Here is a 15365-nt window from a genome sequence, read left to right as displayed (position 1 = left end):
CAGAAGTATGAGAGGAAACTTATCCTGGGGATTAACAGATACTTTGAGAGAGGTATTAAAACTTATTGAAGAATGGGCAAAAATAGAAAAGACAATCTCCAGTGCTTGAACAATCCAGAATGACATTGATATAAAACTAAAAGAAAATGCTCAGTATGCTTTGAAGTTGTAGGTAGTTGTAGTTGTAAAATGCACTCCTAGATTTTGCAAATAAAGCAGAGAACATGACAACTTTAAGGATAGTTTGAATAGGTGTTTGAAGGAAAGGGGAATAAAGGAATTTGGCTGCACATGATTAGGTTCACTCTTTTTTTGGAGGATAAAAAAGCAATCTGGACAGGTCAGGCTGGATTGAACATTTGTGTTGTAATTTCTTGTAATTTTAGATTTGCAGGTAATTTGGGCCTGGAAAAGGGCCAGTGTAAATGTGCCTAACATTATACATCATGTGGATATGCTACAATAGTTTTGTGAGGCAAGTAACTGTATCATTGTTTATAAGGTGGAGAAAAGTCCTTTTCCAACGACAGTGTAACTTTAAGGTCATTATAATATTTGATACAGTAACACATGTTAGCACTGGGTGGCAGTGCAGACAGCAGTATTTCTGCAGCTGGTACTGGTTTTATTTGGAGTGTGGACAATGTTCATTTTCACTTCTCTACCATTAAGGAAGTGGTGAGATGTTTAAGGTTGGAGACTGGGAAAAGAGCTAGTACATAAGTGGCAGCCGGACTACTTAAGGCAAAAAGTCAGAGGGTAATGAAGAAAGGAAAGTGCTAGTTGTTGTAACAAAGCAATTCAAGGTGTTTAAGTCAAAATGAGAAAATGTTGTTGTGTATTGGTAGGGTCTCAAATTTTGAGACAAAAGTTCAAGTCCTATTTGGTCCAGAGCTGAGTAATAACATCCAATTAGGAATATCTATAATACAAAAGTTGGAACATGGTAATACAGTGAGATGTGTAGAAAATGTGAGGCTTAGTTTTTGTTGTTCCATTAAAAATTGGTGCTGTACAGTTCGCAGATTCCTGTCTTAACTTTTCAATGAATCTGGTCATTGACTGCTGGGAATTATCGTGAATTGGAACCTGGATGTTATGAATGCCACAATTTATGAATAATGAAAGGCAGTACAGACCTTGCAGCTCCTGACTGGCAGAGGATTGGCAGGATCCCTCATGGGAGGGATACATCTTTCCTCTACCAATTCTATCTCATGCAAGCACTTTTTTCCCCAATTTGAGGCAGCATTTTCATTGCTGGGTATATCCTAGACAATGTTCAAACTGGGTGGACAACTTGCTTTCAAATGCTTTCAGAACTTACATGCACCAGCCATTAGTTCCAGGATGTCAACTCAAAGCAATAGTTGAGGGGGGTGTGGCATTCATGGTGTGGTGTCAGGGAGACATAACAAAGAATAACTGACTACACAGTTGTTGTATCTTTAAATGTAGCATTTTTGAAATGGGTTAGTTTAGGCCTTCTGCTTTGTAGAAGCGCCGTGATTACTGGAAAATATCTTTTTAACATAAGATAATTTCACAGCCTTTCAATAAGAGGGCAAGGAACCATTGAATTAGAACAGCTTACTTATAATGAACTGAACCATTTTCTCTCTCTAGTAGTGGTAACTCTCCAGATATGGCTTTTGTTTTTAGCCTTCTAGAACTTCACCTTAGTACAATTCTTCCTGTGTAAGTCTAGGCAATGAATATCTGTGGACTGTACACTGTGAAAGCCATCACATCCACCTGAAGTAGCCATATTACACCATGTACACAGCAAAAGACTCCTACTTAGCACAGAGGGAATAAGCAGGAAAATGTATTTATTATGCTATTATGGCAGTGGTATAAAGATTATTTTCATCCTTCAAATTTTATATTATTTCTTATGAGGAATATAGCACACAAATGGGCACATATACCAGATTGAACTGCAGGCTTAAGTCAGTAAAATGCAATGTTAAGAAAAGTAGGAAAACGTCTTAATAAAAACAGACACACAAATGTACAGGTTCTTGTTTCTAATTTGAATCTTGTTGCCATTAACATAGGAGGCATTCCAAGCAGCCAAAATGGCATTCCGACAATTCAAACTGCGGGTACGGAAAACACTTTCTCCTTCTCACCACAGACTAGAGTCACTGGATGAAGCTGTAATGGATTATATCATTCGTAACCAGGATCTCTATGATGTTCAGTCCAGCATTGATGTATGTATGAAGGAAAGCAAACAAAAACATGTATCAAGTGTCACATTTGTATAATTTATTCCATCATACTGTTAAAGATAAACCAACATTTGCAATACATTTTATTTCCAAAACATAAGAAACCCTACATATTGTCACAGAATAAGATAAAAGTCCATTGTGTTAAGGGTTGTATTATAGCATGGATAGCAGATTGGCTAACTAAAAGATTTTGGGTAAAGGGGCATTTTTCAGGGCAGCAACCTATAGCCAGTGGAGTGCCAAGGGGATGAGTACTGTGGTCAGAATTACTTTAACTATATGTTAATAACTTGGTTGGTGGAAATGAATTTACAATCGCCAAGTTTGCAAACAACCCAAAAGCAGATGGGAAGGAAGTGGTGAAGATGTCATAGAGTCTACAGTCTACGTAGGAGATATGGACATTCTGAGTAAATGGGCAAGAACTTGGCAGATAGAACATAATATGGGAAAGGTGAGGTTGTTCATTTTGGCAGGAAAAATAGAAGAGCTGAATATTATTTAAATAGGGAAAGACAACAGAATGGTACAGCACACAGGGAATTGGGAGTCTTGTGCATGAATCACAAAAGGTTAACATTCCAGTTCCGTGGGTAATAGGGAATGCAAATGGAATGTTGCCCTTTATTTCAAAGGGAATGAAATATAAAAGTAAGGAAGTGTTCCTCTTGTATCCACAGTATTTATTTATATGGTTAGTTCAGTTCAAATTCTGGTCAACCGTAACCTCCTGATGGTGGAGCATTCAGCAATGGTAATTCCATTTAACACCAAGACATAATGGTTAGATTTTGTCTTGTTAGAGATGGTCGTAGCCTGTGACCTGGGTGGTGCAAATGTTATTTGTTACTTATCAGCCTCAAGTTTTCCTTTGAAGAGATACATTCAGTGAGAGAAAGCAGATAATGAGCCCAGAATGGTTGGGATGAACTTTACATAGGATTAGAGTAGGTCATTAACATGTTAAATTGGTTCTGTTTGTATAAACTAGCTCTCTCATAATTTGCTCAATGCATAGAAAAGCAGCTTTAGAGAAAACTGTTTGTCACCCAAGTACTGTATGTCAGTATGCCAGCTGCCTTGACATAATCTAATGTCCATGAAAATACACACACCTACCAATTTATCCCCAACGTAAATTCAGCAGGAGTCCACTTAGGGCTCAGAATCTGGGCAGATAGCTTGGTGTGATAGGGAAGGTGATGGTCTAGTGATGTTATCATTAATCTATTAATCCAGAGAGCCAGGAAATGTTCTGTTCATGCAGGTGGTGGGAATTTGAATTCAATAAAACTCTGGAATTAAGAGTCAATGGATGACCATGAAACCACCATCAATATCAGAAAAGCCGATCTGGTTCACTAATGTCCTTTAGGAAAGGAAAGTGCCAACCTTACCTGGAATGGTCTACATGTGACTCTAGACCACAGCAATGTGGTTGACTCTTAACTGACCACTGGGCAATTAGGATAGGTAATAAATGCTGGTCTAGCCATGAACATGCACATCCCATTAATGGAGAAAGAAAAGTTTTGAGAATATTCACTTGGATGATCCCAGGTACAAGGTGGAATTGTCTTATGAGCAAAGCCTATAAGTGTTAGGGACTACCCACTGAAAGTCTAGCCTGTTTTGGCGAAGTTTTCTAAAATTGCAGAGCGATCACTGGTTGCACCCACCTTAAAGATTGTGCTGTGATGTTGGAGCTGGAACCCACATTGTAATCAATTATCTAGAATATTTGTAGTGGACTTACAGACACATGTAACTATAGAATAACCTGCTTAAAAAACCCCTGTATTTCAACAGGATGTGATACGCAGCATGAGCATCAATCCAAAGATTTCCCTTCCATCTGAGGTCGACTTCATATTGATCAGCAGTTTTATCCGTGACGTGTGTCGTGTAGCCTTTGCCATGCAGACATTGGAGCCTCCACTTGGTATTGCCTTCACAACAGATGGTGAACTCTTCAATGAGAAAAAGTGAGAGTCGCCTTCTAGTTATGAAAATGAACTAAACCTTAGTGTTTCCAGTCAGCAAGTAGCCTCTGACATATCTCGAGAAAGAATGAGCAAAGTAATGCATCATTGTGCAAAGTTGCTGCTCCATTTCCTGAAATCACAGCAGTAGCTACACTCAAGAAGCACCAACTGGCTGTAAAATACTTTAAAATTTTCTGAATGTCCAAGATACTTGACAAAAGCATGTCTTTTAGGGAACCAATTTTCATGTCAGAGATATTACATTCATAAGAAGACTATGCATGTCAAAAGTTCATGAATGGTGTCCTAGTTGAAGAAGGACTGTCCCCATTTTGGAGAAGGAAAGAGTCTTAATAGATTAATATAATTTTTATATTTTAATTTTAAATTACAAAAGTTTCAGAGTAACCAACGGGATAGTTTTGAGGTACTTTAAGCTGAAGTTAAACCACATGGAACATGGAGGGAATACATTGACATGTGTTGAGAATTGGTTAACAAGCAGGAAGCAGAATGGGAATAAATGGATTTTTTTCTGAGTGGCAGGCAGTGACTAGTGGGGTACTGCAAGGATCAGTGCTTAGACCCAGCTATTCACAACATATGTAAATGACTTGGATGAGGGAACCAAATGCAATGTTTCCACATTTGCTGATGACACAAAACTGGGTGAGATTTTGGACGATGCGAAGGTTGCAAGAGATTTCGGGGTACTTTAGATAGGTTGAGTGAGTGGGCAAACACATGGCAGGTGTGGTACAATTGACTGAATATGAAGGTGCACACCAGTGTGAAAAACAGAAAGGAAGGGTATTATTTATATACTGGTGTATTAGGAAATATGGATGTACAATGGCTGGTGTCAAGGACACACAGATCCTATTAAAATAGACAGACAGGCCTGCAAGCAATCGGAACGGCAAATGGTATATTGGCCTTCAGTGCAAGGCAATTTAAGTTCTGAAGTAGGGATGTCTTGTTGCAGTTATACAGTGCCTTGGTGAGACCTACTTGGTGTATTGCATGCAGTTTTGGTCTCCCTGTCAAGAAATGATATACTTACCATAAAGGGAGTGCAGTGAAAATCCTCAAGATTTGCACTGTAAATATGCCAATGTTTATCTACTTAGATGGCTAACAATTGTTTCTAGACTCTATGTTTTCTTTTTAAGGGGAAAACAATGCATTAATCTAATTTTTACTTTCTCTGCAATAAAGTAGTCATCATAGTCCAACTGGACCATAGGACTGTGCTCTCATTAGACAGAGAGCGGGGGAGAGAGAGAGGGGGGGGGGGGCAGACAGACAGACAGAGACAACTAGTAGTGGTTTATCCTGAGGGTCGCCATGCCTCAGATGAGCGGAGAGGTTGAGAAGGAGAATCCATCATGATAATTTCAACTGGTGTGGTGTTGGCATCACTCTGCATCACAAACCAGCCATCCAGCCAACTGAGGTAACCCAAACCGCAAATTGGAGGAACAACACCTCATCTTCAACCTGGGCAGCCTACATTGAGTTCTCCAATTCTAAATAACCTCCCTTCCCTCCCCTGACTCCCTTCCCAGCCCCTCACCCTCCCCTCTACTGCTCCCTGCCATCAACCGGATTCATTCCTCCCATTGACCAACCAGGTCATACCCTCTACCTGTCTCCACCTATCCCCACTTCACCACCATGCCCCCACTCCCCCCCTTTATCTGCAGCTTCCCCCACACCCACCCCCAGTCCTGAAGAAGGGTTACACCCAAAATGTCAACTTCTCCATCTCCTGATGCTGCCTGGCTTGCTGTGTTCTTCCAGCCTCCTGCCTGTCTAATGGAGTTAACTGACCCCTTTTTAGTTTTTCTGCAGTAAAAGTATAATTGAAAGGAAGCAATTCTGGAAAGCTGATGTTAATCATGCATTGCTAATGAAATGAAGCTTTTGGGCTTCTGAATTACTGTAGACTCATGAGGTGTCACTTAGATGATCTCTTTTTTTTCAGTATTGTTTTAATTATTTTGCATTTTGAGCAGGAATTTCTTTCTGTCAGAGGGCAGTGAATCTGGAATTCTTTGTACCATGGAGTGCTGTAGAGGCAGCTTGGTTAAATTGATTCAGGGCTGAGAAAATAATTTTTTGATTTATTTAGTTATTCTCACTTCTCTCTATGAGGTGAGTGACCCTTTGCTCTGAAATTATGCCTTCTGGTACTAGACTGTCCCATAAGAGGGACAACCTGTTTGCACCCACCCTATCAAGCCCACTAAAAACCTTATATGTGTCAGTAATGTATCCTCTCTAAGATTCAATGAGCCAATGAGTACAATCCCAACTCTTTTCCTTATAAGACAGATTCAACCTAGCCAACCTTCTCTGAACTGCATTCAATGCCATTATATCTTTCCTTTAATAACAGGATCAAAACTGTTTACAGGATTCTGAGTAAGATCTAACTGGTGACTTGTTTAGTTTTAGCATGACCTCGCTATTTTTACACTTCATTCCCTTTGAAATAAAGGTCGGCTTTCCATTTGTCTTCCATATTACCTGCTGAGTTTGGATGCTAGCTTTTTTGTGATTCATGCACGGAGACCCCCAGATTCCTCTGTGCTGTAACGTTTTGCAGTGTTTCTTCATTTAAATAATTTTCAGCTTCTCTGTTCTTCCTGCCAAAGTGCACAACCTCACATTTCCTCATACTATATTCTATCTGCCAGGTTTTTGTCTCCTTACTTAACATGTCTATATTCCTCATAGACACTTCATGTTGTCCTCACCACTTGTCTTCCCATTATTTTAGACCAGACATTAAGTACATTAAGGAGATAGCATAGATCCTAAATCTTATTTTTGTTTAAAGGCCAGTGTAAGGCCCTATGTTCCAGATATAATTTGATTGCTTCACCACTAAGCTTTAATCACCACACGTTATTCTTATGAGACAGTTAACACACAGCAAAAGAAACCATTGGCATAACTTTATAGAAATTATGATTCTCACGTGCCGTGTTTCTCCAGTTCAGAAGAAAGAAACAATCTGACCCTTTTGATTTTTAAGAGGAATCCTCACTGTCTAAGATGTCAACTTTAGCAGCCAGCAGAAAGCTTCTCCTACATGAAGGTAAAACTAAAATACTTCCTGGCTCTACGTAAGTCCTGACCCTGCCCACTCATTATTTAAAGAAAACCTAAGAAGAACTCAAAAGCTGTTTACCAACTGCCTGGCTGTCGGAGACATTTTGTAACCTTTTGTGATAACATCTGGCTGCAAGAGAAACAGCACAGAACAACTCTCTTAAAGGCACAGTGCCATCAAAGCATCTACTTTAGCGTCATCTGTAAACTTAGTGACAGGATATCCTGCAAATCATTAATATTATTTTGTAAGTAATTGTGACCCAGGACTGATCTTTGCAATTCTCTTTTCAGCATTAAAGTGCATCAAAACCTTGGGTTCCTACCTTAATCGTTTTGATATTGAACAAAATAATTGACATCTTTAACTTTAAATTGATTGTTTTTAACAGCTCAGAAATGAATGGAAAGTTATGGAATTTAACAAAGAATGTGTTGGCACTTTTTTTGCAAGGGACAGTTGGTAAATTACCACTTGCGTGAAGAAACTGTGAAACATGAGGAATTAAAATTAAAATTTCAATTAATTTTAATTAAATTAAGTGAAGGACGTGGTGAAATGTCATCTTATTGGGGAGGCTTTTAACTTTAACTTTAAAAATCACTCAGGTCAGTACACAGAACTCATCTGCTCACTTAACTTTTTCCCCAAATACAATAATACATTTCAGTTTGTCTCTCCATTCTTAACATTGTTGTTATAGCCACAAACAGTTAGAAAGTAAAAGAAAGAATTGTTCTTTCACAAACCCAGGACAAGCCAAAATGCTCCAACAACCAATGAAGTAACTTTGAACTTTGCTAACATATGAGGTGTAATGTAAGGAAATATACCACACAGTTTTTACACAGCAATCTGTTTTAGTGGTGATGTCTGAGGGATAGATAACAGCCAGAACACATGATTTGGAGATGCCGGTGTTGGACTGGGATGTACAAAGTTAAAAATCACACAACACCAGGTTATAGTCCAACAGGTTTAATTGGAAGCACACTGGCTTTCGGAGCGATGCTCCTTCATCAGGTGATAGTGGAGGGCTCGATTGTAACACAGAATTTATAGCAAAAATTTGCAGTGTGATGTAACTGAAATTATACATTGAAAAATTGATTGTCTGTTGAAAGGCTTAACAGCGTCGCTCCGAAAGCTAGTGTGCTTCCAATTAAACCTGTTGGACAATAACCTGGTGTTGTGTGATTTTTAGCCAGAACACAAGCAGTGATAGAAGGTTATGAGGAATGTGGCTGCCCTGCTGTTTTTCAAATCATGCTATGGTAGTTCTAACATCTCATTAGCACAAGAAATTGGGATTCCGAACAGCATAAGCCGCATTTAAACGTCACTGGAGTGTCAGTGTAGGTTTCATTCTCCAGTTTCTGAGCTGTAGCTTGTTTGAATATACAACTGCCTGACCCAGAGGTGATAGAACCACAACTGAATCAAGATTGACACTTAAATTAGTAAAATATTCAACACATAGCATTTTAATGGAAACAAGAGAGAGAATGAAAATATTTACACAAGAATACCATACATTTGCAAGTGTTTATTATGCAGATTTATTGTAAGGTGTTTTTTGTTTGCACAATTCAGACTGGATCTTCTGTGAATGTAGAATTTTAAAGTAAATAACCATTTTTTCCATCCCTCCAGGTATCGCCGCAGCTATGACTCAGATTTCACTGCACCGCTGGTGGTTTATCACATCTGGCCAGCCCTGATGGAAAATGACACTATCATTGCTAAGGGAGAAGCATTCACAAAAAGAGGCGCTCTGGTGAGCTGGCTAAGCTGTTGAGGAACAGCTAAAAGTAGACAGTTAAAAAAGACCAACAGATTGTGGGTTATAAATCTGACTCTTACATTTCAAATTGCTCTATGGCTTTAGCCCCCCACCCCACCCCACCACTCCCTGCTCCCCTTCGGCCAGCAACCCTACCAAGATCTTTACATTGATTTTCAAGTCCTGTACTGCTGCAGTTCTGAACAAGAGTCACACTTGAACATTCACTCTTTTTCTCTCTCCACAGGACCTACTGAATTTCTCCATCATTTTCTGTGTTTGTTCCAGATTTACAGCATCCACAGTGTTTTGTTTTTCAACATAACTTGTACCTATCAGGAGAATACATAAGTTCTTCACAATTAACAGTTCTAACTCTTGAACATGAATGTTGACTTCTTCGGAGGACAGAAGGAAAGAAAAGACAGGCTTGTCACAAATATTCAAGGAGCAGCCAGTCAGGGAACAACAGGTCAAAGAAATGTTTGGTTTGGAGACAACCAGTGGAAGATTTCATGGAGCTGCCTAGAGATCTCTAAAAAAGAAGGCAGAATCCATTGGGATTATTTATGCTGGTTTCAGAGAATTGTTTAATACTGATAACAGCTTGGAAACCTATGACTATACAGGGTCTACTGAAATATTTTCCACTCCTTTCTACATTGAAGGTCTTAATGCTGACCTGATGTTAGCCCCTCTATTATTGCAATGGAGGTCCTGGATTCAAAGCAGCTCTCCATGCTTGAGGTTTTGAGACAAGGAGACCCATTTCATTTATGACTACCATATAGTCATAGAGATGTACAGCACAGAAACAGACCCTTCGATCCAACTCCTCCATGCCGACCAGATATCCTACTTGCCAGCACCCGGCCCATATCCCTCCAAACCCTTCCTGTTCATATACCCCATGGTAAACTAATAAACTAATAGAGAAAGTGAAGTCACATGGTGTGCAGGGTGTTCTAGCTAGGTGGATAAAGAATTGATTGAGCAACAGGAGACAGAGAGCAGTAGTTGAAGGTAGTTTCTCGAAATGGAGAAAGGTGACCAGTGGTGTTCCACAGGGATTAGTGCTGGGGCCACTGTTGTTTGTGATATACATAAATGGTCTGGAAGAGGGCACTGTTGGTCTGATCAACATGTTTGCAGATGACACGAGGACCGGTGGAGTAGCAGAAAGCATAAGGGATTGTCAAAGAATACAGGAGAATATAGATAGACTGGAGAGTTAGGCGGAGAAATGGCAGATGGAGTTCAATCCAGACAAATGTGAGGTGATGCATTTAGGCAAGTCTAATTCTAGAGCAAATTATATAGTGAATGGAAGAGCCTTGGAAAAAGTTGATGAGCAGAGCGATCTGGGAGTGCAGGTCCATTGTACCCTGAAGGTGGCTGCACAGGTGGATAGAGTGGATAGAGTGGATAGAGCACCTCTGGGCCACCCGGACGAACCAACCCAACCAACCTGTGGCACAGCATTTCAACTCCCCCTCCCACTCCACCGAGGATATGCAGGTCATTGGACTCATCCACCGCCAAACCACAACAACCCGACGGTCGGAGGAGGAGCGTCTTATCTTCCGACTGGGAACCCTCCAACCGCAGGGGATGAACTTGGACTTCACCAGTTTCTTCATCCCCCCTCCCCCCACCTTGTCTCAGCCGGATCCTTCCAGCCCGGCACCGCCTTCCTGACCTGCAGTCTTCTTCTTGACCTCTCCGCCTCCACCCTACTCCGACCTATCACCCTCACCTTGACCTCTTTCCACCTATCACATTTCCAACTCCCCTCCTCCAAGTCCCTCCTCCCTACCTTTTATCTTCTCCTGCTGAACACTCTCTGCTCATTCCTGAAGAAGGGCCTGTGCCCGAAACGTCGAATCTCCTGTTCCCTGGATGCTGCCTGACCTGCTGTGCTGTTCCAGCAATAAAGTTTCAACTTTGATCTCCAGCATCTGCAGACCTCACTTTCTCCTGGATAGAGTGGTCAAGAAGGCATATGGTATGCTTGCCCTTATCGGACAGGGTATTGAGTATAAGAGCTGGCAGGTCATGTTGAAATTGTATAAGACTTTGGTTCAGCTGCATTTAGAATACTGTGTACAATTCTGGTCGCCACATTACCAAAAGGATGTGGATGCTTTGGAGAGGGTGCAGAGAAGGCTTACGAGGAAGGTGCTAGCTATGAAGAGAGGTTGAGTACGTTAGGGTTGTTTTCATTAGAAAAAAGGAGATTGAGGGGGACCTGATTGAGGGTTACAAAATCATGAAGGGTATAGACAGGGTGGATAGAGATAAGCTTTTTCCCAGGGTGAGGGATTCAATAACGAGAGGTCATACTTTCAAGGTGAGAGGTGAAAAGTGTAAGGGGGATACATGCGGCAAGTATTTTACACAGAGGGTGGTGGATGACTGGAACATGTTGCCAGCAGAGGTGGTAGACGCAGACATGGTAGATTCATTTAAGATGGGTCTGGACAGATACATGAGTAGGTGGGGAGCAGAGAGATACAGATGCTTAGGAATTGGGCAACCGGTTTAGACATTAGATTTGGATCGGCTCAGGCTTGGAGAGCCGAAGGGCCTGTTCCTGGGCTGTAACTTTTCTTTATTCTTTATTCTTTGTACCCATTCAGATGCCTTTTAAATGTTGCAATTGTACTAGCCTCCACCAATTCCTCTATAAACTCATTCCATACATGTACCACCCTCTGCATGAAAAAGTTGCCCCTTAGGTCTCTTATATCTTTCCCCTCTCCCTTAAACCTATGCCCTTTAGTTCTGGACTCCGCCACTCCAGGGAAAAGACCTTGTCTATTTACCCTTTCCATGCCCCTCATGACCTCCAGAAGGTCACCCCTCAGCCTCCGACACTCCAGGGAAAACTGCCCCAGCCTATTCATCCTCTCCCTATAGCTCAAATCCTCCAACCCTGGCAACATTCTTGTAAATCTTTCCTGAACCCTTTCAAGTTTTACAAAATCTTTCCGATAGGAAGGAAACCAGAATTGCATACAATATTCCAAAAGTGGCCTAACCAATATTCTGTATAGCCGCAACATGACCTCCCAACTCCTGCACTCTGACCAATAAAGGAAAGCATATCAAATGCCTTCTTCACTATTCTATCTACCTCCGACTGTACTTTCAAGGAGCTATGAACCTGCACTCCAAGGTCTCTAATGTTCAGCAATACTCCCTAGGATCTTACCATTAAGTGTATAAGTCCTGCTAAGATTTGCTTTCCCAAATGCAGCACCTTGCATTTATCTAAATCAAATGCCATCTGACACTTCTCAGCCCATTGGCCCATCTAATCAAGATCCCGTTGTAACCTGAGGTAACCTTCTTTGCTGTCCACTACACCTCCAATTTTGGTCTCATCTACAAATTTGCTAACTATACATCTTATCTTCACATCCAAATCATTTATATAAATGACAAAAAGTAGAGGACCCAGCATCGATCCTTGAGGCACTCCATTGGTCACAGGCCTCCAGTCTGAAAAACAACCGTCCACCACCACTCTCTGTCTTCTACCTTTGAGCCAGTTATGTATCCAAATGGCTAGTTCTTCCTGTATTCCATGAGATCTAACCTTGCTAATCAGTCTCCCATGGGGAACCTTGTCGAACGCCTTACTGAAGTCCATATAGATCACATCTACCGCTCTGCCCTCATCAATCCTCTTTGTTACTTCTTCAAAAAACTCAGTTAAGTTTGTGAGACATGATTTCCCACACACAAAGCCATGTTGACTATCCCGAATTAGTCCTTGCTTTTCCAAGTACATGTACATCCTGTCCCTCAGGATTCCTTCCAACAATTTGCCCATCACCAATGTCAGGCTCACCGGTATATAGTTCCCTGGCTTATCCTTACCACCTTTCTTAAATAGTGGCACCACATTAGCCAACCTCTAGATCAGGTCTTGGGGATTTATCCACTTTTATGTGTTTCAAGTCATCCAGCACTTCCTCCTCTGTAATATGGACATTTTTCAAGATGTCACCATCTATTTCCCTACACTCTATATCTTCCATGTGCTTTTCCACATATCCTTTAAACATATCCTTGTTATATTGTTTTCCATAAATTGGTGACTACATTACATAAAAATATTTCCTGCAATCATACAATTAAAAAGCGATTCCATTTGGCAGTGAATATTTTCTGGCAGCTTTCACAGAATTGTACTCCATTTCCACAAAGCAATAGAATTGTTCAGACCTTATAGTAAAAGCAGCATTCTCTCTCATTTTTTGTTGTTCCTGCATAGACACCTGAGTATTGTGTGTGGTATGTCTGAACCAGCACGGAAGTCATTCGGTAGAGCATGATTAAATGTATATGGGGTTTCTCGAATGTTGCATGGCTGCATGCATATGCACCTTATGCACCAAAGGGTAAATGTGTCCAATTTTATTGGTAACCTTTGCAATTTCATTTATCAGTGGTCGCCAAGTAAAGGCCGAAGCAGAAGTTCCAGTCCAACCCGCTCTCGCTCTACCAGTCCAGCCCGTGCACTGGTAGGTTATTTTGAAATGATGATTGCTGTGACTCATACACTTTACAGCAATGGTCTTTAATTATCAGACATAGTTAATGTAGATTTAATTGTGTTTTTTAAATCTAATTTCTTAAATTTACCTCAGCTGGGAGTGTCGGGGGTTGCAAGGATGGTTTGGACTCCTGCTTTTGACTGGGATTATAAGTCATGTTATATGGAAGAAACATGACTAACTCCAACCCAGACTTCTGCAAACTGAAACCAAATACTTTCCAAGGCATGAATCTTTTCCCTGAGCAAACCAAAAACAATTCCTGACTCTTATAACCTGAAAGCAAGCTAATACTCCTCAATGTTTACTCTGTTTGAGCATAAAACTGTCTCAGTGCAAACAAACTCCCATTATCAACCCGGGGCTCCCTGTCTCAAAATGGTTTAAAAAGAAATCTTGGCTCCAGAAATATTGATGAGTTAATCAGTAAACCCATTTCAATACACAGACAATACCCATTTGCCACTTTTAAAATGCAAACATTTAAAATGCAAATTGCTACAGTGTTGTCATCAGCCACATACAGGTAGTTCTCCCATAACCCGATAGCTTTGATCCTGTGCAAACCCACATTACAGAAAAGTTGTGCTTTAGAAACAGCACTTAAAGTGTAGACGATGTAATTAAGATACAGCCGGCATACATTTTAGAAGTTTGCGCTTTAGAAACAGTGTCCCCAATTCATCCATCGCATTGTATCAAACTCACCTTAATGAAATGCATTTTACAGCTGAACAACCTGTATCCCACTGACACTAATAGCATGATGAACTGTGAGCCTTTGATTTGCCCACAGTTCCTGATAGTTCGGACATACCCCAGGCAGGGATCTGAACCTTGAGGATGGTCAGGTGGTGACTGTTTATGTGTCTGAAAGGCACTTTATTCCATTGGGTCTTTCTCACAGAACAGACGGGGTTTCCCAACTGGTTCTCTGACTGTTTGGAGAGACCCCATTGACCTGACAGAATCCCAATCAATATATTGGTAGGATGTCACGTGTTATCTATGAGCTATCCAATATTTCATTCAGAACAAGTACATTTATGCAAAGTTGTCGCAGAAGATGACAGGAAGAATATATTGGTTTTGAAGAGGCACCATGCAGATTCACTAAAAATCTTTAAAGACTTAAATTGTGAGGAGAAAGTATATAAATTTAATTTGTACACCCTTGAGTTTATGATTTTGAAGGGTGATTGAACTGAGATCTTTAAAATCTTTAAGGGAACCTTACTGATGCCAGGGTTGGCCACCAGCAAAGTTGCTAAGAAGCTGGTCATCTCATGATCTGCAAAACATTATGTATGCAATTTTGTGACCTGCACTTGCTTGGCTTTATGCCTCCAGGAAAAGAAACCCTCTTAAAATCAAGACCATTGTGTTGAAGAAACAGAGAATTCCACCTTGGGAGTAGAATACCCACAGGGGATGAGCATTAATGCAGATTACCTGGACCATGGCCTATTTGACAGTTTTTCAGGCTTTAATTTGCATTGCTGATACAATTCTTGAGGTAACCATTTCACGAAAATGATGGATCCAGAGAACACTCCTGCCTCTACTATTTTGCTGGAAGTTGTAGTAATGACACATGAAGTATGTTTTAGCTGTCAGTCCCATCTATTAATAATGGTCATTGATTTTGAGTTAACATGTTATTGTGGTTTG

At 40.6% G+C, this 15365-nt stretch overlaps 1 protein-coding gene and 1 long non-coding RNA gene across 3 annotated transcripts in view; one reads left to right on the top strand and one right to left on the bottom strand.

Annotated features, from left to right (window-relative positions):
- The window catches only part of spata18 (spermatogenesis associated 18), a 67922-nt gene that overhangs the window by 42792 nt on the left and 9765 nt on the right, over positions 1-15365 (top strand). The window contains exons 8-11 of the mRNA XM_043691102.1: positions 2061-2219; positions 4050-4225; positions 9000-9123; positions 13587-13661. Coding sequence (XP_043547037.1) covers positions 2061-2219; positions 4050-4225; positions 9000-9123; positions 13587-13661 — 534 coding nt within the window. The remainder of the gene's footprint in view (positions 1-2060; positions 2220-4049; positions 4226-8999; positions 9124-13586; positions 13662-15365) is intronic.
- LOC122550433 overlaps positions 2125-15365 on the bottom strand; it is a 55225-nt gene continuing 41984 nt past the window's right edge. For both annotated transcript variants that reach the window (XR_006311854.1, XR_006311850.1), the window contains exon 3: positions 2125-2194. This is a non-coding gene — a long non-coding RNA (uncharacterized LOC122550433). The remainder of the gene's footprint in view (positions 2195-15365) is intronic.

Source organism: Chiloscyllium plagiosum, chromosome 1 (genome assembly GCF_004010195.1).
Source record: "Chiloscyllium plagiosum isolate BGI_BamShark_2017 chromosome 1, ASM401019v2, whole genome shotgun sequence".
Taxonomy (NCBI): Eukaryota; Metazoa; Chordata; class Chondrichthyes; order Orectolobiformes; family Hemiscylliidae; genus Chiloscyllium; species Chiloscyllium plagiosum.
Note: the sequence above shows the minus strand (reverse complement) of the source record. Positions and strands in the feature narration are given on the sequence as shown.